Source organism: Capra hircus, chromosome 1, assembly GCF_001704415.2.
Source record: "Capra hircus breed San Clemente chromosome 1, ASM170441v1, whole genome shotgun sequence".
NCBI lineage: Eukaryota > Metazoa > Chordata > Mammalia > Artiodactyla > Bovidae > Capra > Capra hircus.
Window position 1 is genome coordinate 151,054,902 of NC_030808.1, and position 23,578 is coordinate 151,078,479.

The window sequence follows — 23,578 nt, forward strand, 5'->3', positions numbered from 1 at the left end:
CCATAAGCATGTCCAAGAATGGGGCCACAGGGAGTCCCCCGGTGGACCAAACCCCGCGGCCACTCGGTGGCACCAGCGCTAGCTAGCTACTCCGGTCCTGCCAGGGCACCTTTGGGGATTAAAGCGGCGGACCCGGGAAAGAAAGAAAGAAAGATCCGTCCTGAGCTCCCGGGACACACACGGCCCGGGGCGCAGGACTTTCGGAGGCCCAGACCCGCAGCCGCCCTAGGTGAGCGGCCGCCGAGCGACAGCAGGCGCCGGGCGAGGTCCGACTGGGCAGGTCCGGCTCCGCCTCCGGCTCCGTGCTCCTCCCCTCCCCTCGGCCCCTCCTCTCCGCACGCAGGCTCCCCGCCTGGCCCCTCCGCCGCCCCTCCTCCTCTCTCCCCTCCCCCTCCGCCCCGCCTCCTTGTCCCTAAGTCCCCTCCCTCCTCCCTCCTCCCTCCTCCCCCCGATACCCCGGCTCCAGAAGAGCGCGCGGCGGAGGGGACCGGCCGGTTACTTCCTCCGGCGGCGGCGGTGAGCGCGGTGCAGCCACAGCCCGGATCGCCCCGATCGCCCCGAGCCGGCCCGCCGGCCCTGGCCCGCCGAGGCCTCCCGGATCTCCCAGAGCCCACCCGCCGTCCCCGGTCCGCCCCGGCCTCCCCGAGCGCCCCGAGCCCGTCCGCCGCCCCCGGCCTCCCCGAGCACCCTACTTGGCGCGCCCGCGCCCGCGCTCTCGCCGGCGCGCACCGAGGAAGCCCGGGCTTCGAGCCCCGGGCGGCCCTGCCCGAAGCGGCGCGGTAAGAGCGGGGTCGGGCCGGGTGGGGTGGCCAGGGTCCGGCGGGGGTCGGCGGGCGGGGAGCGCCCTGCGGCGCCCGCTTCTCTCCCGGGGAACCCAGGAACCGAGTTGGGGACGCGGGTGGCGCCCCAGATCCCCGGGGCGCAGCTGGTTGTCCAGGCAGGGTGGCGACTATTCGTGGGATTCTGGGATCGCGCGTCCAGGATCTGTCCGCTTGGGGCTCTTGTTCCCTGGGTGGCCGAGTGGCTTTGGGGGTAGGTGGGTGGGCGGCGAGCAGGGTTCGAGGTGGGCCCGGCCGTGACGCGCGGACCCGGCTCCGAACTTGGGCCGCGGGGCCTGGGGTCGCCGAGGCGGCTGGGGCGGGCAGGGCGCGCCGGCTCGTTTCACTTGCTTTTGTTTTAAAAGGAAACGCAGGCGTGAAGGCGGGGGTGGCTCCTGCCGGTGGGCGCCGGGCGAACCTGGTTTCGCCTGGGGGCTTGGGGGACGCGCGAGAAGGTGTCTGAGGGGCCCTGGCGCGCCCCAGTTTGCCGGTGACTTACCGGAGGGCGCCGGGCCCGGCAAGATCCGGGGCGCCTGAAACACCTGAGGAACTGCGGCTCCCACCCCCGCTCCCGGTCACCTGCGCTGTCGCGTCCGGGGCCCGGCCAGGGCGGCAGGCGACGGGGGCCCAGGGAGGGTCCGGCGGCTCTACCGAGACCCCCGCGGGCTCCCCAAGACCTCTGCATTCGGGCCCCTTGATGCCGGGAGGTGAACGTGGGGACAGTGTCGGAAATGGGGTTATGGGTGCGCAAGGCTGCCTCCAATTTCGGGATCTTTTGGACGAAGGGGTAACAGCGTTTGTGCGTATATAGCCTTTTTTTTTTTAAGCACTCGAGACTTTTGTATTGGCCTGTATTCAATTGTAGGGTATCCTAAAATAGTATTTGACCTGCAGTTTATTTAGGGAATAAAGAAATGAGCAGCCCCCTTTGGAGATAGGGGTAATTAATTTTAATTTACCGGTAAGAGATTCATCTTGTTCCGTGCAGTGGAAGCGCCTGTGCGATTTCTGCCATCTCACACCGCCACCAATCAGGGAGATAAATCTCTAAGTTAAGGTTTATTAAAATTATGAATAATATCACAGTACAGTGAACTAGAGCACTGTGTGTCCTGCAGGGAAATAGTCTAACACTCATTTCTGGGATTAGTCTTTCCTCTCCCTAAATTGATAGCTTTCAAAGGAAAAAGAAAACCAATCTTCAAAAGTGCGCTTAGGATTTGATTTTTTTTTTTTTCCTTTTTCAATTTGCCTAAATGCAAACCTGTGCTCTAATCTCGCAGAAGCAATCACTTGTTCCCATAAGGGTCCTGTTGTTGAGCAAGTTCTACTTGTTTTAAAATCGAACATGTCTGCCATTTACCCAATTTTTTTTCTGTTGTTGCTCAAGAGCAGCGATCAATAGGGCAATGGCAAAAAGACCTGAATGTGAAATTGATTTATGTGGACTGAGTTGGCCTGTCTGCTATCTTCACAAGCCATGTTGAGTAGAACTGTTGTTTAGATGCTGTCACGCACGTCTCACTCTCTGCAACCCCATGAACCCCGCCAGGCTCCACTGTCCATGGGATTCTCCAGGCAAGAATACTGGAGTAGGTTGCCGTTCGCTTCTCCAGGGGATCTTCCCAACCCAGGGGCTGAATCTGTGTCTCCTGCGTTGGCAAACAGATTCTTTACCACTGAGCCACCTGTGAACCTGTTGAGTAAAATGGGAACTTAAATTTGATTAGTTACGTGTTTGCCAGCAACGATTGGTAGAGCACTCTGATTCTACATGGTTTTCACAAAACAAATTAAAAGCCGGACAACAAAAGAATTCTATTCCGCAGCTGGTAATTAGAGCTCTTTACATGGGAGTGGTAGATTGCCTTTCCTCGCAGAATTTGTACACAGAAACCAGGCGAGGCTGCTCCATGGCCTACCACATCTATTCTCCGTCCATCTCCGTGGAGCTCAAGAATGTGGAATAAAGTCTGCCCGTCTGGAGAAGGAGATGGGTAACTGACAGATGTCCTTTCATTTTGGTCTCCTGTTTTGAGGCTTGCTGATGTCATCAACAGGTGACAGGGCTTCTTTCATGCAGATCGGTGCCATAAAGCTCTCCATTAAGGAGCATTTTGCATCTGTGCAAAGTCTGCGAGCAGGAGTCTAGTCTTGTGGTATCTGTGTGTGATCTCTGCTCTTCACTGCTGGGAGGAGGGTCCAGGCCTCACCATTCAGGGGATCCTGGCTCAAGGCGGAGCTCAGGTCGCACTATACCCCCAATGGGATTTGGTCTGCTCTGTGCTCCTGAGGGTCCCCCCGCACCCCCGCAGTAGCCCTGTGATCCTGGGCAAAGTCCTGGGACGGGGTCCGGGGTGGGGGGGGAGTCTCTGTAGCCTCTCAGTCAGATGGCATAACATCTACCTCTCAGGGATGTCAGACTGTTGAGTAAGGTGGCAAGGTGTGGTCCCTCAGCTCAGGCTTAGGTCTTTGAAAGGAGGAACCTACTAGGGCAGGGATCATCCATAGTGTATAGTGATATTTGATTGGCCACCCTGATGATGACCTGCCCTCAGAGGTTTTTAACAACTCCCCCCACCCCCCAGGTGGCTCGGTGGTAAAGCATCTGCCTGCCAATGCAGGAGACGCAGGTTCCATCCCTGGGTCAGGAAGATCCCCTGGAGGAGGAAATGGCAACCCACTCCAGGATTCTTGCCTGGAAAATTCCATGGACAGAGGAGCCTGGCGGGCTCCAGTGCATGGGGTCATGGAGTCTGACACGACTGAGCGTGCACACCACCCCCACCCACATACACCCAGTGCCTCTGGCCTCCCCTGTGGCAGGGACTCTCCTCCCACACTGCCTTTCTAGCCAAGGAGGTGTGTCTGTGTCTGTATGTTGAGTCCTTAGGAGGTCTGGTTTAGCCATAATGTTGACCAAAAAGGGAAAACAAGAAAGGACAAACTCGAATTAAGTAGTTACAGGAAAATATGCTGTTTGCCTCTGCTAGTCAGCCTTAGCCATTGCACAATATTTTAATTACTCAAAGTTTTGGTTGAAACAGGTAGCAGCACCCAGTGGAGACCTCAGAATGGGCAGTGAGAGATACCCATGAAGTTTCCTATTCTAGACCTCCAGTTCCTGGTCCTGAAGCCAGGAGGGTGGGTTGCTGTCGTGGGGGCTTTCCCAGGGTATTTGAAAATCAGCTTCAGTTGCTCTTTTTTTTTTCCATCTAATGCTCTGGCAGGATTATCTAAGTACTTTTCTCATGTACTAATATTTAACTTACCCTGGCAAACAGTAACGTTTTAGGGCCCCAGATAAGTTTTCAGTTGATGACAGCAAATCACAGGTCACTTAGGGAACTGTTCAATTGCAGGTCATACATGTAGCTCTTAAGTTTTCTAAGGGCCGCAGTTAAATACAGTGAAGTAGATGAAATTAATTTCAGTTAACCTAACACATTCAGAATATTACATAAACACGCAGTAAACAAAGAGTCAATACTGAGATAGTTGACTTTTCGCTGCGAAATCTTTGAGATCGAGGGCAAGCACATCTGAGTCCGCCCTCGTCCAGGACCAAGTGCTCAGGAGTCACACGTGGTTACCACACGGGTCAGCGCAGGTCCAAGGTAAAAGCCCAGGGCATCCGAGCAAGTAAGGCAGGTCTGCAGTCGGAGTTACTTCCTCTTAAAGAAACGCACAGCTGAGCAGCCCGCAAATGCAGGATTTTGAGCTTGTGTGCTCAACACTGGAGAATCTGAGATAATGCAGGAGGGTTTGATCTCAAGCTGAGGTTCTTCCTTACTCTATGCTTCCTGAGCTTGGAGAGGAAAGGGCGCCTCCTAGGCAGGTCTTCCAGTGGGCTTTCCAGGATTTGGATCTGCCCAGGAGTGGTGGTGGCGGCTGGCTCTGGAGCTCCCAGATTGAGCTGACTGCCCCTTGCATGCAGGAGGTGGTCCATGGCCGGGCAGCCCACCCGCCCACAGCCCCCAACAGCTCCTACACCCTGAGCTGACCTTGAAATTGACGATGAAAGACAGATCTTCTCCACTCCTGTCCCTTGCTATCCCAGCCAGCCGGAAGGCAGCTTTATCTGAGCGCCTCAGATCCTGAGGGAATTCTGCAGGTGGCATTATTATTTAATTCCTTGAGTAGCATCACCTTTGTGAGAAGAATTCCTGGCATTCAGTTCTGAATGACCTGTTAGGGCTGGAGCACTTGAACTGAGGTGTGGATGCGGGTTTAACAATCACCTTGGTTTGTTGCCTCTTTCAGCTCTTAATTTTTCTTTCTTCTTTGTTAAAGATGAATGATTTTGGAATCAAGAACATGGACCAGGTGGCCCCTGTGGCCAGCAGTTACAGAGGGACACTCAAGGTGAGTGAACAAGTCTTAATAAAAACTTAACAAAAATTGGAAAGCTCAGTTTCTTGAAGTGAAAAAACAACTGGCTCCCAGGAGACTGGTTCTAGCTGTGAGACTGGTTGTGTGACTCTGGACTGTTTGCTTAATCTCTGGGTCTCAGCGTTTTCATCTGTTAAATGGTTTTCCTGGTGTTTGTTTGACTTATCCTCCAAGATATGAAGGAAACCATTCAATTTGTAGATGGTGAGGCCTTGGTAGTTGATTTCTGAGGCTTCTACCAGGTGGAACGTTCTATAAATTCTCAAGAGAACAGAACTGCAGGAGCTATCTGTTCTATCCACCCAGGAAGTTTCCTCAAGTGATGGCAAAGAGCTGAAAGAGCTTAGAGGAGGCAGGCAGGCCCAGTTATTGGCTGCTGGTCCTACTCTGATCAGAGGGGTCAGTGCCCATGGGGTTCAGGCAGTCTGTCCTTCCTGGGACAACTGCAGCTGTTTAAAAACAAAGAAAAACAGATTAAACAGCCTCCTCCCTTGTAATAAACATTTCATGTAGCTTCTATTTGGGGAACATTCTTTAGCAACACAAGTTGATAATTTCCCATTTGCCTTCTCCAAGTGTGACAGCGAGATTTGATTTTTTTTTTTACTGTTCTGTGGTAAACATGTCTCAGAGGCAGTGGTTTTAGATCGGTAGTGTTTTGTATAATATTGTGTCTCTAGCATGTTCTGCTTTTCTCTATCGTTATGAGGCGGTTTGTCTGATCAAACCCCAGGAGGCAAAAACTGACACAGGTCCTTCCAGAGGATCATGAAACTGATCAGATTTCAAGCCAGTGAGGTTTTTGTTGTTGTTCAGTCTGGTCAGACGTTTTCACTGTGGCCTGGCAGAAACCATACAAGAAATTACAGTAATATTAAGTTTGAAACGACACCTCTAGAGAGAAAATTTCTCCTACAAACTCAAAGAGCTTAGGCCTGTGTGATTTCTGGGCTTGGAGAAGAAATCGTTTTTGCTGAAACTGATGTGTTGAAATACGCAGTGGGAATTTATCTTGTCATTTGGCTTCTTGGTTTTAAAAACAGAATAGAAGCACAGTCAGGAAAGGAAAGGCATTTCTCAGTCACCTGGGCCGCGCTTTGTTGTTTGGTTGCTTAGTCCTGTACGACTCTTTGCAACCCCTTGGACTGCAGCGTGCCAGGCTTCCACGCCAGGAATTTTAAAAATCTATCTGGTATGTCACCAAAATTAGCATTGCTATAAGCCATTTTATAAGTTGAGATGAGCATTTCACACATGCATGACTGGCCTCTCCCCATCACCCCTCCCCCTCCCCCCAGACCCCGTGCGTCTTGGGCAGTTGGTATCCCTGCTTTGGGTTTTTTGGGGGGGCTGGGCGCCAACATCATTGGGCACAGCTCCAACTTCTGCCTACCCTCTTACGCCATGCATCATTCACTGTTCTGCATTTCTAAACAGAAAGCACACCAACCACTGGATCTGTGAATGTGTTACACACTTTTTAATTGATGACTCAATGAATGGGTCACTGTATTACACATGACATGGGATTTCCAGCTTATGTTGGAAAAATATAGCCGTTCTTCACGTTTTTCTTCCACAAGTTAGGCAATGATGAATCAGGCCTTTGTCTGTTACTTACAAATGAGTCTTACAGTACAGGCTCTTCCATTTGTATTTGAAATTCTCACAGCTCCAAGCTTATCTTTCTGTGTGTCTCTTCCCCTAAATTGTAGGTAGTTTAACTTTAAATCTGTTTTCTTTGGAAATCTTTCCCCTTCATAGATGATGGGAGGCAGTGACGGAGTGACCTTTTCAATACATTACATTTTTACAAAATTAAATCTTAAGGAATGTTCTCGTAAGTATTTTGTTTGATTTTTGTCATTTGATTTTTTTCTTTCCCTGCCTTTCATCTTAATTGCAGTGAGCTGAAGCTGTTTTGCCAAGGATCTTTTTTTTTGTTTCTTCCCTCCCCCCCTTATTTATTTTCCTTATATATTGAAGTATAAATATAGTAGGGCTTCCAAGGGGGTGCGGTGGTAAAGAATCTGCCTGCTAAGGCATGAGAGGCAGGAGACACAGGTTTGATCCCTGGTTCTGGAAGATCCTTTGGAGGGGGAAATGGCAACCCACTCCAGTATTCTTGCTTGGAAAATTCCATGGACAGAGGTGCCTGGACGGCTACAGTCCATAGGGTTGCAAAAAGTCAGACACAATTACCTGTACACACACATAGTTGATTTACGTTGTTGTTAATTCCTGTCATACAGCAAAGTGATTTGGTTATACATATATATATTTACACGTATGTACATAGATGTACATTTTAAAAATATTATTTTCCATTATGATTTCTCATAGGATTTTTTCTTTTTAATTAGGGGATAATGTTACATTGTTGCTTTCCTTATGCACACAGCCTGCCTGTCTCACCCATTTAGCTGAGAAGGGCCAGGTGTTTGGATTGAGGTGGTCTCTGAGTCCCTCCAGGCACTGTTCTAAGACTCTCTTGGTTTTAGGTTTGTTTGCTTAACCTATACATTTAACCTGATTAGGCCATTAAAAGTAAATTCCCAGTCATTCTGATTCTGTGGTTGATGACAGGCAGACCTTGATAGACTGCACTTTGCTATACTGAGTTGTTTTTTTTTTTTTTTTTACAAATTGAAGGCTTGTGCTAACGCTGCAGTGTAGCATTGATTGGCACCATTTTTCCAACAGCATTTGATCACTTCGTGTCTCTGTGTCACATTTTGGTAATCCTCGACATATTTTAAACCCTCTGCTACCAAAAAGATTACAAAGTAAGGCTCAGATGATGGTTAGCATTTTTTAGCAATAAAGTATTTTTTAATTAAGGTATGTGCACAGTTAATTTTTTAAGTGTATGTGCACACTTAATTTTTTAATTAAGGTATGTGCACAGTTTTTAGACAGCATGCTGTTGCATACTTAATAGTGTAAGAGTAACTTTTATATGTATTGGGAAGCCAAGAAATTTCTGTGACTCGCTTTACTGTGATAGTTACTGTATTTCGGTGGTCTGGAACCAAGCCTGCAGCGTCTCCAAGGTGTGCCTGTAAGTGACCCAGAGTAAAGAGATCCTTTGGGTCACTTGGATCTTCTCAGAAGTCTGCTCAGAGTACCAACTGGTCGATTCCATGCGTGGCTTTATAACTGGCAAATTGAATTTTAGGGTGTCTTGGTGAGGCTGCCCATGGACCACTTTAACTAAGTCATTAGTTAAAGTCATTAACTAAGTATAAATGCCAACGTTTTCGTTTTCTTTCCCTCTTGCCTTTGCAGCGCCAGGCCGCCTTTGACACCTTTGATGGGTCCCTGCTTGCGGTTTTCCCCTCCCTAAATGAAGAGCAAACACTCCAGGAAGTGCCAACTGGCTTGGATTCGATTTCTCATGGTAATTGGTTACTCAGACCTGATGAATTGAGTGTGACGTCCCTAAGGATCTCAGTTCATAGATGACCGTTCGTAAGGGATGCACGTTGACGTCTTGAATCTGTATGAAAAGTCAGACAGAGGCTGGGATCTGGGAGAAAACAGTTCTTTTTATGCGGCTGGTGACTGTGAAGTCCTTACCCGCCAGACGCACCCCAGGGAGAGGAGGTGCCCTGCGGGGGGGCAAACCGCAGGGGGCCCTGAGCAGCTCTTAGGCTGCTCCAACTCTGCAGCCAGCCCAGGCCCCATCTCCCAGTCCCCTCTGTGACGCAGACCAGTGGACCTCACAGTGCACCCCACCTTTTCATCCTAGGTTCACATCCTTAGCTTAGATTTTCCCCCCACTACCGCCGGTTTTGGGGCAGCAAAGTATTCCTGCTCATCTTTAACTATCTGCCTTTGTGCCTATAGCTCTTCACATCAGTGTTCATTCTTTTGAAAGGAATAGCCCGTCAGGTGATGCCTCTGTGATTACTATGATAGAGTTATTAGGGGGAGACATTCCAGAGGTGACTTTGTCACATGAAGTCAGTGCTAAAAAATACAGCCCAGAAAATTAATTAAAACACATATGCTTGCGTAAGTGCGCTGTCACGTGACAGCCATTCATCATTCTTGAAATTGCTGAGGGAATGCAGAGAACGTTGTTTTCCAAAAAACTGACGTCACAGGTGCTAAGTACTGTGTGTTCCTGTGACATCTGCTGTCCCTTTGCCTGCAGCTTAGTTTAATGGATGGAAGTCGCTTTCAGATTAGCCATTTACAACCCTTTAAGGCTTTTGGTGAGAAACCACACAACTTCCTCCTTGTCAAAAATGTAAGACTGGCTGGCCTGCAAGAGAAACCTTACCTAGGCGTCGATCGCTGCTTTCTGAAGTTTGGCAAAAATTCAACCCAAGTGTTGCTTTACATTTCTTTTTCAAATAAGGGTAGTTATTAAATTGTAAGAAGTATAGTTACATAATGATTAAAATAATACGTTTTATTAAATTATAATATATTTTCTCAGTTTCGTTCAGACCGTTTTGGTTCATATTAATATTTATGCTCCTCTGGGGAATGATGCTGAAGACTGAGGATTCTCATTGCTCTTCCATGGGAGCTAAGACTCCCTCCCTCCTCCCCTATCCGTTCGCCCTGTGTTGTGGCCAGCTGGAACTCTTTAACGTCCCCGTGGGGTTTGTTTTCCAGACTCAGCCAACTGCGAGTTGCCTCTGCTGACGCCATGCAGCAAGGCTGTGATGAGTCAAGCCTTAAAAGCCACCTTCAGTGGCTTCAAAAAGGAGCAACGCCGGCTGGGGATCCCAAAGAGTAAGTGCTGCTTCTTGGCGCTGCATTCTGCCCTGCGCCGTGCTAGACCAGGGAGGGGGTCGGGCCGCCGTAGCTTGAGATGGTGTCATTTCAAGCATGCACCTAGGGTGTCTTGCAAAGAGAGACAGAAATCTCATGAAGCTGAGCCAGTTTTTATTTCAAAACCCACCCCTCTGAACACTTCTTCCAGCACTGCTGTTAGCACCTCAGCATCTTCCTGGGTATCTGCTGGCTCATCACCCTGAGCCCCGGTGCCCGGCGGGGCTCTGCAGGCAAGTCAGGAGTGCGTCTGGCCTCACCGCCTTTTCTCCCTTCCCTGCTAGGTCCATGGCTGTGGACTGAGCAGCAGGTGTGCCAGTGGCTTCTCTGGGCCACCAACGAGTTCAGTCTCGTGGATGTGAACCTGCAGAGGTTTGGCATGACAGGGCAGGTGCTGTGTAACCTCGGCAAAGAGCGCTTTTTGGAGCTGGCGCCCGACTTTGTGGGCGATATTCTCTGGGAGCATCTGGAGCAGATGATCAAAGGTACCTGTGAGCAACAGGGCGATTGTGGTGGGAAAGAGTGAAGAGGGGAGCTGTGCATGCTAACTATAGGGTCGGCGATTCAGTGATGGAAGGCAGATGGACTGAAAATGGCATTGCCACGAGTCAGCTCTGTGGTGGTGATTATAGATTTCAGTTCCACTTAAGTACGTGTGTGGGGAGCATTAGCCACAAGGTGGGAGCCTTAGTCACCAAGGTGTTCAGTGTCGCCAGACCTCATGAGTCGGAGGCATACATGTGGCTCTGATGTCAAGGCAACTGGGATTCCTGTGTTTGGGGGCTCACTTTACAGAGCCTTAAGAAATCATTTGGTCCCAACAAAAGCATGCCTTTGATAAACTGGGAATTTTACAGTTATTTTCCCTAAGACCAGATGGGATCCCACAAAGACTTTTTGTTTTATGTTTATAAACAAATGTAGAAGTAATTGAAGTATATTTTATACACTGAAATATTGTACAGAAACTGCCCTTCAAGCAAAAGAACTCTCATGTAGAAAATGTTGATTTAGACCTAAAAAGAGCATTGAGACTAGTGTTAAAAATACATTGAGCCTTACTGGCAGTGACACCCTCCCCATGAGCGCGTGCCTCTCGCAAAGGATCTCCTTCATCCCTCTCCAGAAGAGAAGAGGAAGCAGGAACAAGCGCCTCGTGCAGAGCCCCAGTTCCTGTTTCATGGGTGTGAAATGCCCAGGATGCTGCAGAATCACCCTGTCTTTACCTGTGCACAGGCAGTAGTTATGTGTGTTCACGGCTGTGTTGTCCTTGGCCAGCCTTCAGGAGGAAGAGCAAGGCTTACAGAAGGCTGCTCCTTCAGACCGAAGCAGCACTTGACATACCCTGTATCAAGATGAATGGGAAACCTTCCCAATACACATTTTGGATAAAAGAAAAAAAAAAAAAACAAAAAAACAAAACACTGAGTTAAAAAAGCAAAACATAGGAATCCTTCAAGTTAAAAATATAAGAAAATAAGCTCGTTGGTAGAGGTCAGAGAAATATTTCTCATTCAATTGATTTTAAACTCTGAGTTTCAACATCTATTACGGACTCAGCATCTTAAAAAGATCTCAGGGCCCCCCACCAGCTCTTTGTAGTTATGACTTCTGAGAGCCAGGGAAACCTAAAGACCCTTGAATTTTCCCTGAACCTGGACAAATCTGATCTGACAAGTTTCTGTTTGAATCTGTTTGTTGGCATGTTGGACCCATTTTGCGATTTCTCAATGTCTGTGTCTGGATGTGTGTGTGTGTGTGTGTGTGTGTGTGTGTGTGGTTGTGTGTTTGTAGAAATAAGTTCACACACAGAATGCCAACCTTTTCCTTTTTAAAGTTCCTGGACACATGTGTCCCATTTGGACACCCATGGCACTCTTTTGACCTCTCTGTAGCTCTTCCCACCCGTGGACACACCTTAGGGTTTGAGGTGATGGATCTGAAGTATCACCAGGGCAGAGAACTTGCCCAGGTCCCTAATTTGCTGTGTTCCCAGCCCCTGGTGGAGGGGGTACTTCATAAGCATTTAACCCTTTGTGGACTGCATGGATGAATTCAATACATCATCTAGATTGCTCAAATTATACAATAGAAAATTTAACTTTGCCAATGGCAGCACTAATTTTAGAAGTCTTTTTCTAGTTATTAGGAAAATACGTTACTGTCTCTAGTACTTTTAAAAGACATAATGGCGCAGAACACCATTGGATTAAGTATGCAGCTGAAATGCATTTCTTTATGCTGGAATAACCATAGAACAGTAATTCAGAAAGGAACTTTTTTTCCTTGTGTCATTTAAACCCTCTCAATTTGTAATTTTCTATCTCCTCTGTCAATTTTTCAGAAAACCAAGAAAAGAACGAAGATCAGTATGAAGAAAATTCACACCTCAACTCAGTTCCTCATTGGATTAATAGCAATTCGTTAGGTCAGTGTAATGAATTCTGCCCCTAAGAGCCTGGTTCTAAGACTTCCTGTTAGATTCGTGAAGGGTTCGAAGCCAGGGTCTAGACCTGCACTGTCCCACACAATGGGCACACTCACAAATCCAGGCCACTGGGCACTTGAAGTGTTGCTGGTCCACACTGAGATGTGCAGTGAGATAAAACTCATGCCCACCAATCTGAAAGTCTTAATATAAATGTCTCCTTAATAATTTTTATAATTATGATTACATGTTGAAATGGTAATGGATTTCTTGCGTACATTCTCATCAGCTGTATCTCTCTCTGACCCTATAGACTGTAGCTCACCAGACTCGGAGAAGGCAATGGCACCCCACTCTAGTACTCTTGGCCTGGAAAATCCCATGGGTGGAGGAGCCTGGTGGGCTGCAGTCCATCGGGTCACACAGAGTCGGACACAACTGAGCGACTTCACTTTCACTTTTCACTTTCATGCATTGGAGAAGGAAATGGCAACCCACTCCAGTGTTCTTGCCTGGAGAATCCCATGGACGGAGGAGCCTGGTAGGCTGCAGTCCATGGGGTCGCACAGAGTCGGACACAACTGAAGTGACTTAGCAGCAGCAGCAGCACCAGACTCCTCTGTCCATGGGATTCTCCAGGCAAGAATACTGGAGTGGGTTGCCATTTCCTCCTCCAGGGGATCTTTCCAACCCAGGGGTAGAACCCACGTCTCTTGCATCTCCTGCATTGGCAGGTGGGTTCTTAACCGTCTCCTGGGTCAAGTAAAATGTTCAAACTCGTTTCGCCAGCATCTTCTTAGTTTTCCAGTGGGGCTGTTAGAAAATCTAACATTGCATTCTGGTGGCTTGTGTTACCCTTTGCATTGGCCAGCGTTGGTTGAGGCAATTTATAACGCAAGGGGCAGAATGGAGTGATCCAATCGCTGGGGTCAGATCAGGGTAATAGATAAAGGTAGCAGGTGCAGGAGGTGTGTGAACAGCAGTACCCCGTTTGCTCTGAACTTGGGATGTTACGGAATTCGGGTCGGTGTTTCTGGTGGTTGACGCTAGTGAGCGCAGCTTACGGTGGTCCCCTTAGGCGTGGGCAGGGTGACTGGACAGGCTCACTTACGGGTCACAGGGTGGATGGCAGATCGCTTAGTTGGTCTGGACCTCAGTTTCCTCAGGAGGCGAAAGAGACAGTGACCCTGTCATCCTGAGGCTCCCGTGGAAGCATTAGGAATATCCACCTGCAGCATTGCCCCCAGGGTCCGGAGGCCGCGAGCCTTTTGGGAAAGGGCCCTGGACTAAGAAGATGGACAGTTAGGTCAGAGGAGGACTCGGTGGAAAAGCTGCCCGTCAAGCCTCAGCATGTCCACTGAGGTCTTGCAGAGGGAGGGCTGGAGTGGGTGGGTCTGCTCTCATTCCCTCTGTTTGGAGGCGTATAGGGCCTCTGGTCCTCACGCTGATGTCGCCTGACAGCTGTGTGGTCTGCGGTCCTGTGTTGTAGGTTTTGGCGTGGAGCAGGCACCATACGGCGTGCAGACACAGAGTTACCCTAAAGGCGGCCTCCTGGACAGCCTGTGTCCAGCGTCCTCAGCGCCCAGCACTCTTGGGCCAGAGCAGGACTTCCAGATGTTCCCCAAGGCCCGACTCAGCACCGTCAGCGTCAACTACTGCTCGGTCAGCCAGGACTTCCCAGCCGGCAGCTTGAACCTGCTCTCCAGCACTTCTGGTGAGGCCCAGGCTCCCGAGTGCGCCTCTCAGTAGGACTGCGGGTGTAATTTCCCGGGCCCACGGTCAGACCGTGACCTGAGTTTCTTAATCAGTCGGCCCGTGCTCTGCTCCTGGAGGAGCTCAAGGACTGGGCTGCCGGGACACGGCCACAGCAGCGATGCTCAGCAAGCTTGTTCCTCACGTGCCTCCAGCTCTGGTCCGGGGCCCGGGAGGGTTTCGAAGAACCAGCAGAGTTCCTGCTCCCATAGCCGGAGTCCTCCACCCACCCAGTGGGCTGTTGGAGGAGGCAGTATAGGCAGATGATGGGATGTCTTTGTGGAGATGAAAATGCATATTTCCAGGTGTCATAAAGAACCCGCCTGCAGTGCAGAGACATAGGTTCGATCCCTGGGGTGGGAAGATCCCCTGGAGGAGGGCATGGCAACCCACTCCAGGATTCTTGCCTGGAGACTCCCATGGATAGAGGAGCCTGGCGGGCTATGGTCCACGGGGCTGCAAAGAGACACGACTGAGCGACTGAACGCACTCGCACGTGTGCAGTAGACAAAACTCAGGTTGGATTTTTTTTTCATATGCCCCTGGGTGACCGCCATGCAGATTGAGATGGAGAGGGTGCCAGCATCCCACACGGCTCCCTCATTCCCCCTCCCACTCAGTAGCACTCCCCCTGCCCCCAAAACATGCTGTTGTCCTGACTTTGCTCATCACCGTCTTTCCCGTTCTTGAGCTGGATACAAAGTGTTCTCGTGTTGGGCTTTTGCTCACGTTGTGTCTGAGATCCACCCGCGTGGCTGCTCATTCCGATGCGGTGTAGCCCTCCGCTCGCAGCTACACAGTCTCTGTCCTGCCTTTGATGGAAGCGGCGCTTGAGTAGCGTGTTTATTCATAGGAAACAGACGCCTCAGTGAGCAACCTGAGTTGCTGTGCTCTGGAGGGGCTGGTGGTTGTCCCTGACCTTGCGTCGTCCTGGAGGGGTCAGAGCCTGTGCTTGTCTCTCCCAGGGAAGCCCAGGGACCACGACTCGGCGGAGACGGGCGGCGACAGCTTCGAGAGCTCGGAGTCGCTGCTGCAGTCCTGGAACAGCCAGTCGTCTCTGCTGGACGTGCAGCGGGTGCCCTCCTTTGAGAGCTTTGAGGACGACTGCAGCCAGTCCCTGGGCCTCAGCAAGCCGACCATGTCCTTCAAGGACTACATCCAGGACCGGAGCGACCCGGTGGAACAGGGCAAACCAGTTATACCCGCGGCCGTGCTGGCCGGCTTCACAGGTGCGTGCAGCCACCTTGTTTATCAAGGGCGTTTCTCGCTGGATGCCTCGCATTGGCGCTCCAGGTTTTATGCGTGTGGTGTCATCCTTAAGCCGGTGTCATCCTTAAGCCGTGCGAGCTGTCTCCCTGCATCCAAAGAGGCCACATGGACAGGGATGTTCGTGGTCGCTGAGCTCAGCATAGTGGGTGCGAATCCCCAGGCTGCTCCCTCACCTGGTCAGTCCTGGCTGGTCCCCAAAAGGAGAGGAGAACAGTGAGGGACACGGACCCTGGAGGAGGCTGAAGCTCTGACTCAGCCACGCCGGGAATTTCAGAGACTAGCCTGGTAGGGGAAGGGGCACAGAGGGCCTCCAATAACACAGGGACTGTTTACCACCTTCTGCTTCTCAAACCCATCTTATTTTGAAGGCTTGGGTAACAGCTATTCTAGGCAGGGACAAATATTAAAGCTGTTTTTAGAACCAGATATTTCCAGTTTTTGTTTTTTGGATTGCTTTCTGTGTCCTTAAATGTGCTTTTTTTTTTTCTTTTATGCCCCCCACCTCCATAGTTTGACCATATGGAGCCACTGGGGATTTAAAAAATGCCTGCTTTAAAAAATCCAATAGGTTAAAATAAAAATACGCAGGCATCCCATTTCTTTTCTGTCCTGTAAAACAAACAGCCATGAAAATTACTTGGAGAGTGAAAATAGCTGTTGTTTTCATACATGGGCGGCAGGGCCTGATCAGAAGGGAAACAGCCACAGTGTGGGTGGTTTTTCATTTTAACATTAGTGACCATCCGTTGCCTTGCCAGCTCTGTGGTTGACTAGGACAGTACTGGGACCCTAGGGCAGCCTAGCATGGCTGGTATTAACCCATTTCACAGACGGGGAAGTGGGCTTGGAGGGTGCTAGCTGTGGTCACTCAGGTCACAGCTGTATCCACGATGTGGTCACTGTGCTTTGGGGAACAGCTCTTGGATGAGCTTGTGATCCAGGGCGAGCCACCTGGCCGCTGGGCCCATCTTATCCTTCATCTTTGAAATATCGATAGTTTCAAGGTGGTGGTGGTTCCAAATATTAATCGAGAAAAGATATACAGAGAGCACTTTGCAAAGCTTATACCTCATCAAACACATGTTGAGGCCCTGGCTACTCCCCTAGGTGTCCCAGTGACCACTCAGTAAACCAAGTCTTGGATCAAGCAATTTAGCCACTGTCATCTGGTTGGAAAGCTACGGGTGGGGTTTTGAGAATGACATGCCTCACTCTGCTGAAAGGCCCCTTCTAACGCCCCCACCCCTGTCCCACGAGGTGTTTCTAGAAATAAACCTCAAAAGTTATTACATAAGGAACAGTTAAACAGAGGGAAGGATTTTGATGCCAGGAGATGGTGGCCCAGAATTTGTTTTTGGTTTTTTCCTTTTCTCCAAAAGACCAAGCCCAGAGATCAAGGGCCCAGTGATCTCTTTCCCAAGAGCAGGAGGTGGGGGGGGAAGAAGCCCTCACCTTGGGGTCTGGCCTCCTGCCATTAACGCATCCAAGGCTGGCACCAGCACCCAGCACCACGCCTTCACCTTGATACCCACTTGATACCACTTGATCTCACAGTTCTTGTTTCAGGAGCGTGACTCTAAAGCCTTGCTGTGTTTAAAAACGTCTAACCCACCCCCTTCTCCCCTGCAGGAAGTGGGCCTATCCAGCTGTGGCAGTTTCTTCTAGAATTGCTCTCCGACAAGTCCTGCCAGTCATTCATCAGCTGGACAGGGGACGGGTGGGAGTTTAAGCTCGCTGACCCTGACGAGGTACGTCCAGAGCTGGGGACTCAAGCCTCCAGGTTCTCAAACCCGATTCCATCACATGGGCTTTGCACAACCAATTTCCCACATGCAAGAAACGGGTCCAAAGTATGTACAAATGAGAGCACTTCTGCAAGAGACATTTCTGGCCCTTTAAGAGTCTTATTGTGATGATATGCAGTTTAATACACTGTACTCAGCGGCCCAGTCGTGTCCTACTCTCTGCAACCCCATGCGCTGTAGCCCACCAGGCTCCTCTGTCCGTGGGGTTCTTGAGGCAAGAACGCTGGCGTGGATTGTACAGGTGGCACTGTCGGGCTTCCCCATCTTGCTCTGTCATCCAGCCGAAAGGCGCAGGCTGTAAACTGAGGCTCTTGCCTGACCATCAGAACATGTCATAGGAAATTTGCCTTTTTCCCTTGTTGGTGGGGGGGAAGCGGATACTGAGCCCCACTCCTCAGTTGAGGTGGATGGAGCTGTGCCAGCCTGTCTGGATGAGAAAGCTGAGGATGGGTCCCATACCAGCCCTTCAAGGACAGCGCAAGGGGCGCCCCTGGTCTCTGGCACCTGTGGGGTGTGGCGCATCACCTCCCCAATAACCCAGGGCGGCAGAGGCACTGAGGAATGCAGACGTCCACATGACCTCGGGCCCACTGCAGCAGCTGCGGATGTGGGGGTCTTGGAGTGCGAACCCAGGAGGTGGGGGCACATAGCGTTTCCTTTGTCTCAGAATTGACCCTGTGATTCTGAACCCTTGGCTCCCGAAGGTGTTACTGAGGGAGAAGCCTCAGCAGACGAAGCTGTGGGTCGGGGGACCCGTCTCCCTCATCTGCCTGTCCCTCCATCCCCAGATAAATAGCCAGGGATTCAGAGCAGGAAAGCAGATGGCATCTCTCCGCCGCTTTGTGGTGGTCCAATAAGCATGCATCCAGATTGTCATCAGGGCAAAAGCGGTGCTTTTTCTTTCTTTCTTTCTTTTTAAAAAATTAATTTATTTTGATGGGAGGATAGTTTTCTTTACAGTATTGTGAGGGTTTTTGCCAGGACGAGGGAGACACGCGTGCTTTTTTCAATCGCGGAATTAAATGACGCTCTTTCCCGTCCCCGCCACAGGTGGCGCGCCGGTGGGGAAAGAGGAAAAACAAGCCCAAGATGAACTACGAGAAGCTCAGCCGCGGTTTGCGCTATTACTACGACAAGAATATCATCCACAAGACGTCAGGGAAGCGCTACGTGTACCGCTTCGTGTGCGACCTGCAGAACTTGCTGGGCTTCACGCCCGAGGAGCTGCACGCCATCCTGGGCGTCCAGCCGGACACGGAGGACTGAGCCTGCCCGGGCCGGGAGCGGGGCTCTCAAAGCCACCCGTCCCAGGACCCTGAAAGGCCGGACCGGCGCATCCAGCACGCCTCTCGGGAGCAGTGGCCTTACTCCATCGGACACCGCCGAAAGCAGCTCGGTTTCTCGCTTCTGAAAGCCTGCTGCCGGGAACCGCCGCTTAACGATGCTATTCCATTCGATCGGCCCAGGAAGAAGCTTGGGGCCCCCCGCCTAGCCCTGGGCGGGCTGTGTGGTGGCAGGATCGTTCAGGCAGTTGGGTCTTCTCAAAGGAGCGAGCGTGTCACGGACGCACACTTCTTGGATTTTTCTTTTGCCTTTTTGCAGCCAGGAATCCCACAAGAGCTCTCTTTGGTTCTGAGGGGGAGGAGGGGGCAAAGACACATGCTGTTTCTGAAGTTAGTTTGTATATATGACTGTAACCTTGTAATTGTTATTAGAGTCCCCTAACAGACCTATTTAACAGAAATTGTATATTGTAATTTAAAATAATTATATAACTATGTGAAAATAGGAATGCAGATGGCATTTTGCAGTGTTCGCTGGTTTTCAAGAGCACTGGCGTCCTTTTGCAAACATTTAATCTGCCGGTGCAGATTAAGAGAAGTTGTAAAGTGTATATTATTTACATTTAATATGCCTACAGGAATAAGGTCTAAGAAGGTTCATTCCTGTTTTGTTTTGTTTTGCCTGGGTTATTATCTATGGCAAGGACTTTGTACATTTGGGAATTTTTATAAGAAACTTAATGTTATTATCTGGGGGCCTCTCCTGGCCTCTCTGCTTCTCCTTTAATTGTAATGTAAAAGCTATAAAGCAGTATTTTTCTTGACAGATGGCATATGTTTTCCATTTCTATGCATGCCTTGAAATAAGTTTATATACAAAATTTACTTTATTTTTTAGTTCAACTGTGTTTTCCCCAGCCACTCACCTCCCCTGACCAGGCATTTCCTTCCCCAGCCCCATCCCCACACCCCAAATTATGCTGTATGATTAAAATAGGAATACTATTTTTGGAACTATGCGACTCCTTTTCAGAGATCAGGAGGGATTTATGTAGCAGCTATTTTTACTGCAAAAGTAATTCACTGGAAAAAAAAATGTAATTTGTAAGAAAGTTTTACTGCAGCACGGTGGAAAGTGAAGCAACCGTATAGAGCTGAAGGTGCAGGGGGAGGCAAGGCTTAATTAATAAACCTCTCGAGCATGAGTGGAGCCTGATTTTGTCCCGTCTTGCTTACCTGTGGAGTCTCAGGCTTTCCGGACACCAAGCTGCTCCTTTCTGTTGAGTGTCCACAGTTTTTATTTTCTTGCACACAGAATGATGCCCAGAGGCAAATAGAGGGTCAGCAAGATGGGAAGGAGAAGGCATTGGGGTCGTTCACGTGAAGAAAACGTCTTCATCGTGATGGAGACTTTCATAGTCCTTTCGAAGGAACCCCTGGTTCAGCCTGTGTTCCTGGCTTTTGTAAACGGATCGAGTTGGTTTCCAAGTCAGACTTCACTAGCGTCGTAGGGGGACCAGTGGTGACGTCTCTGAAGACAAATCCTCCATGTGATGAGATGGGGGAATTGGGTGGTAGGGTGAGCAGAGGAGAGCCGGAAGGGGGACCACTGAGTCTAGTACCCAGATAAGACTCTTTGCACTATGGCTAAGCACAGGATGTTCTTCTCAAGCAAGACCTGTTTATCTGCTGGACAGCTGTTTATAACATCAACAGACATGCGGCTGGGAACATCTTGCTGCTGAAAGAAATCGGCCATCCGCTCGCTCGTTTTATTTGGGCTTTGACCGCATGAATTTGCCAGTATTTGTCTGTTTTTATCTAGAGTTGGCAATTTTACATGGCTCAACCCAAGAGTCATGGAAAATCAAATCCATGGTAAACCTTTGGCATGATAATAAACAGGACTTCTATATCACAGTTTTGTAATCTGGCCTTTTCTTTCTCAAATAATAAAGTATTTTGTTTACATCAATTCCTCCTTGTAAGAGTCTTCATGCTTCACCCCTATGCCTACCTCCCCCAGCGTGCAGGCGGTGGATCCAGAATGCTGGGCCAGCCCCTCGGTGGCTGTCACTCCAGGTCACAGCCCCTTTGAACTGACTTTACACGCCTCTCCCCCAGCAAATCAGGACCAAGCTGGAACCAACTGTGAACCTTCCTGAAGCAATTCCTAAAAAGTGTTCCTTAAAGAGAAGGTTTTTCAAGGAGAGATTAGAAAGATTTGGGTATCTTGTCTTCACCTGGGCTTTGGCAGAGATCACAGAAGAGACTTCAGGATATTTTTGTTAAGAACATGAGGGTAGTGACATCCGTGGTGGTCCAGTGATTCAGTCTCTGCTTCCATGCAGTGGGTGCAGGTTTGATCCCTAGTCAGAGAACTAACATCCCACATACTGTGTGGAATGACCAAAAACCTAAATAGGTTTTAAAAGATCCAATTAAAGAAAGAAGAACCTTAGGGTTGGAAGCTCAAAGACTTGTAATTGAGGCCTCAACGCCCCTGGAGTGCTGACGTAACCGAGACGAGGGTGGTGGTCCTAGGACGCCTGAGTGCAAACTCATTCTTGGACCTCTTTTCCACTGTCCAGAATTAGTGAGGATTCCAGAACCTTCAGTTCAGTTCAGTCGCTCAGTCGTGTCCGACTCTTTGCGACCCCATGAATCGCAGCACGCCAGGCCTCCCTGTCATCACCATCTCCCGGAGTTCACGCAGACTCACGTCCATCGAGTCCGTGATGCCATCCAGCCATCTCATCCTCAGTCGTCCCCTTCTCCCCCTGCCCCCAATCCCTCCCAGCATCACAGTCTTTTCCAATGAGTCAACTCTTCGCATGAGGTGGCCGAAGTACTGGAGCTTCAGCTTTAGCATCATTCCTTCCAAAGAAATCCCAGGGTTGATCTCTTTGAGAATGGACTGGTTGGATCTCCTTGCAGTCCAAGGGACTCTCAAGAGTCTTCTCCAACACCACAGTTCAAAAGCATCAATTCTTCAGAGCTCAGCCTTCTTCAGAGTCCAACTCTCACTTCCATACGTGACCACAGAAAAAACCATAGCCTTGACTAGACAGACCTTAGTCGGCAAAGTAATGTCTCTGCTTTTGAATATACTATCTAGGTTGGTCATAACTTTTCTTCCAAGGAGTAAGAGTCTTAATTTCATGGCTGCAGTCACCATTGGCAGTGATATTGGAGCCCAAAAATATAAAGTCTGACACTGTTTCCACAGTTTCCCCATCTATTTCCCATGAAGTGATGGGACCAGATGCCATGATCTTCGTTTTCTGAACGTTGAGCTTAAAGCCAACTTTTTCACTCTCCTCTTTCACTTTCATCAAGAGGCTTTTTAGCTCCTCTTCACTTTCTGCCATAAGGGTGGTGTCATCTGCATATCTGAGGTTATTGAGATTTCTCCCGGCAATCTTGATTCCAGCTTGTGTTTCTTCCAGTCCAGCGTTTCTCATGATGTACTCTGCATAGAAGTTAAATAAGCAGGGTGACAATATACAGCCTTGACGTACTCCTTTTCCTATTTGGAACCAGTCTGTTGTTCCATGTCCAGTTCTAATTGTTGCTTGCTGACCTGCATACAGATTTCTCAAGAGGCAGGTTAGGTTAGGCAGGTTAGATGGTATTCCCATCTCTTTCAGAATTTTCCACAGTTTATTGTGTGATCCACACAGTCAAAGGCTTTGGCATAGTCAATAAAGCAGAAATAGATGTTTTTCTGGAACTCTCTTGCTTTTTCCATGACCCAATGGATGTTGGCAATTTGATCTCTGGTTCCTCCGCCTTTTCTAAAACCAGCTTCAACATCAGGGAGTTCACGGTTCATGTATTGCTGAAGCCTGGCTTGGAGAATTTTGAGCATTACTTTACTAGCATGTGAGGTGAGTACAATTGTGTGGTAGTTTGAGCATTCTTTGGTATTGCCTTTCTTTGGAATTGGAATGAAAACTGACATTTTCCAGTCCTGTGGCCACTGCTGAGTTTTCCAAATTTGCTGGCATATTGAGCGCAGCACTTTCACAGCATCATCTTTCAGGATTTGAAACAGCTCAGCTGGAATTCCATCACCTCCACTAGCTTTGTTCGTAGTGATGCTTTCTAAGGCCCACTTGACTTCAGATTCCAAGATGTCTTGCTCTAGATTAGTGATCACACCATCATGATTATCTGGGTCGTGAAGATTTTTTTGTACAGTTCTTCCGTGTATTCTTGCCACCTCTTCTTAATATCTTCTGCTTCTGTTAGGTCCATACCATTTCTGTCCTTTATCGAGCCCATCTTTGCATGAAATCTTCCCTTGGTATCTCTAATTTTCTTGAAGAGATCTCCAGTTGTTCCCATTCTGTTGTTTTCCTCTATTTCTTTGCATTGATCACTGAAGAAGGCTTTCTTATCTCTTCTTGCTATTCTTTGGAACTCTGCATTCAGATGCTTATATCTTTCCTTTTCTCCTTTGCTTTTTGCCTCTCTTCTTTTCACAGCTATTTGTAAGGCCTCCCCAGAGAGCCATTTTGCTTTTTTTGCATTTCTTTTCCATGGGGATGGTCTTGATCCCCGTCTCCTGTACAGTGTCACGAACCTCATTCCATAGTTCATCAGGCACTCTATCTATCAGATCTAGGCCCTTAAATCTACTTCTAACTTCCACTGTATAATCTCATTTCCAAGGCAAACCATTCAATATCATAGTAATCCAAGTCTATGCCCCAACCAGTAACACTGAAGAAGCTGAAGTTGAACAGTTCTATGAAGACCTACAAGACCTTTTAGAACTAACACCCAAAAAAGATGTCCTTTTCATTATAGGGGACTGGAATGCAAAAGTAGGGAGTCAAGAAACACCTGGAGTAACAGGCAAATTTGGCCTTGGAATGCGGAATGAAGCAAGGCAAAGACTAATAGAATTTTGCCAAGAAAATGCACTGGTCATAGCAAACACACTCTTCCAACAACACAAGAGAAGACGCTACACATGGACATCACCAGATGGTCAACACTGAAATCAGATTGATTATATTCTTTGCAGCCAAGATA

The 23,578-nt window shown here is 49.1% G+C and overlaps 1 protein-coding gene across 1 annotated transcript; it reads left to right on the top strand.

The window, feature by feature from the left end:
- On the top strand, positions 474-20,510 carry ETS2 (ETS proto-oncogene 2, transcription factor). The gene is made up of 10 exons (XM_018052869.1): positions 474-779; positions 5,112-5,183; positions 8,499-8,610; positions 9,840-9,959; positions 10,283-10,483; positions 12,343-12,426; positions 13,916-14,140; positions 15,144-15,407; positions 17,077-17,195; positions 18,303-20,510. Exons 2-10 carry the CDS (start codon positions 5,112-5,114, stop codon positions 18,516-18,518), a joined length of 1,413 nt encoding a protein of 470 aa, XP_017908358.1. The 5' UTR covers positions 474-779; the 3' UTR covers positions 18,519-20,510.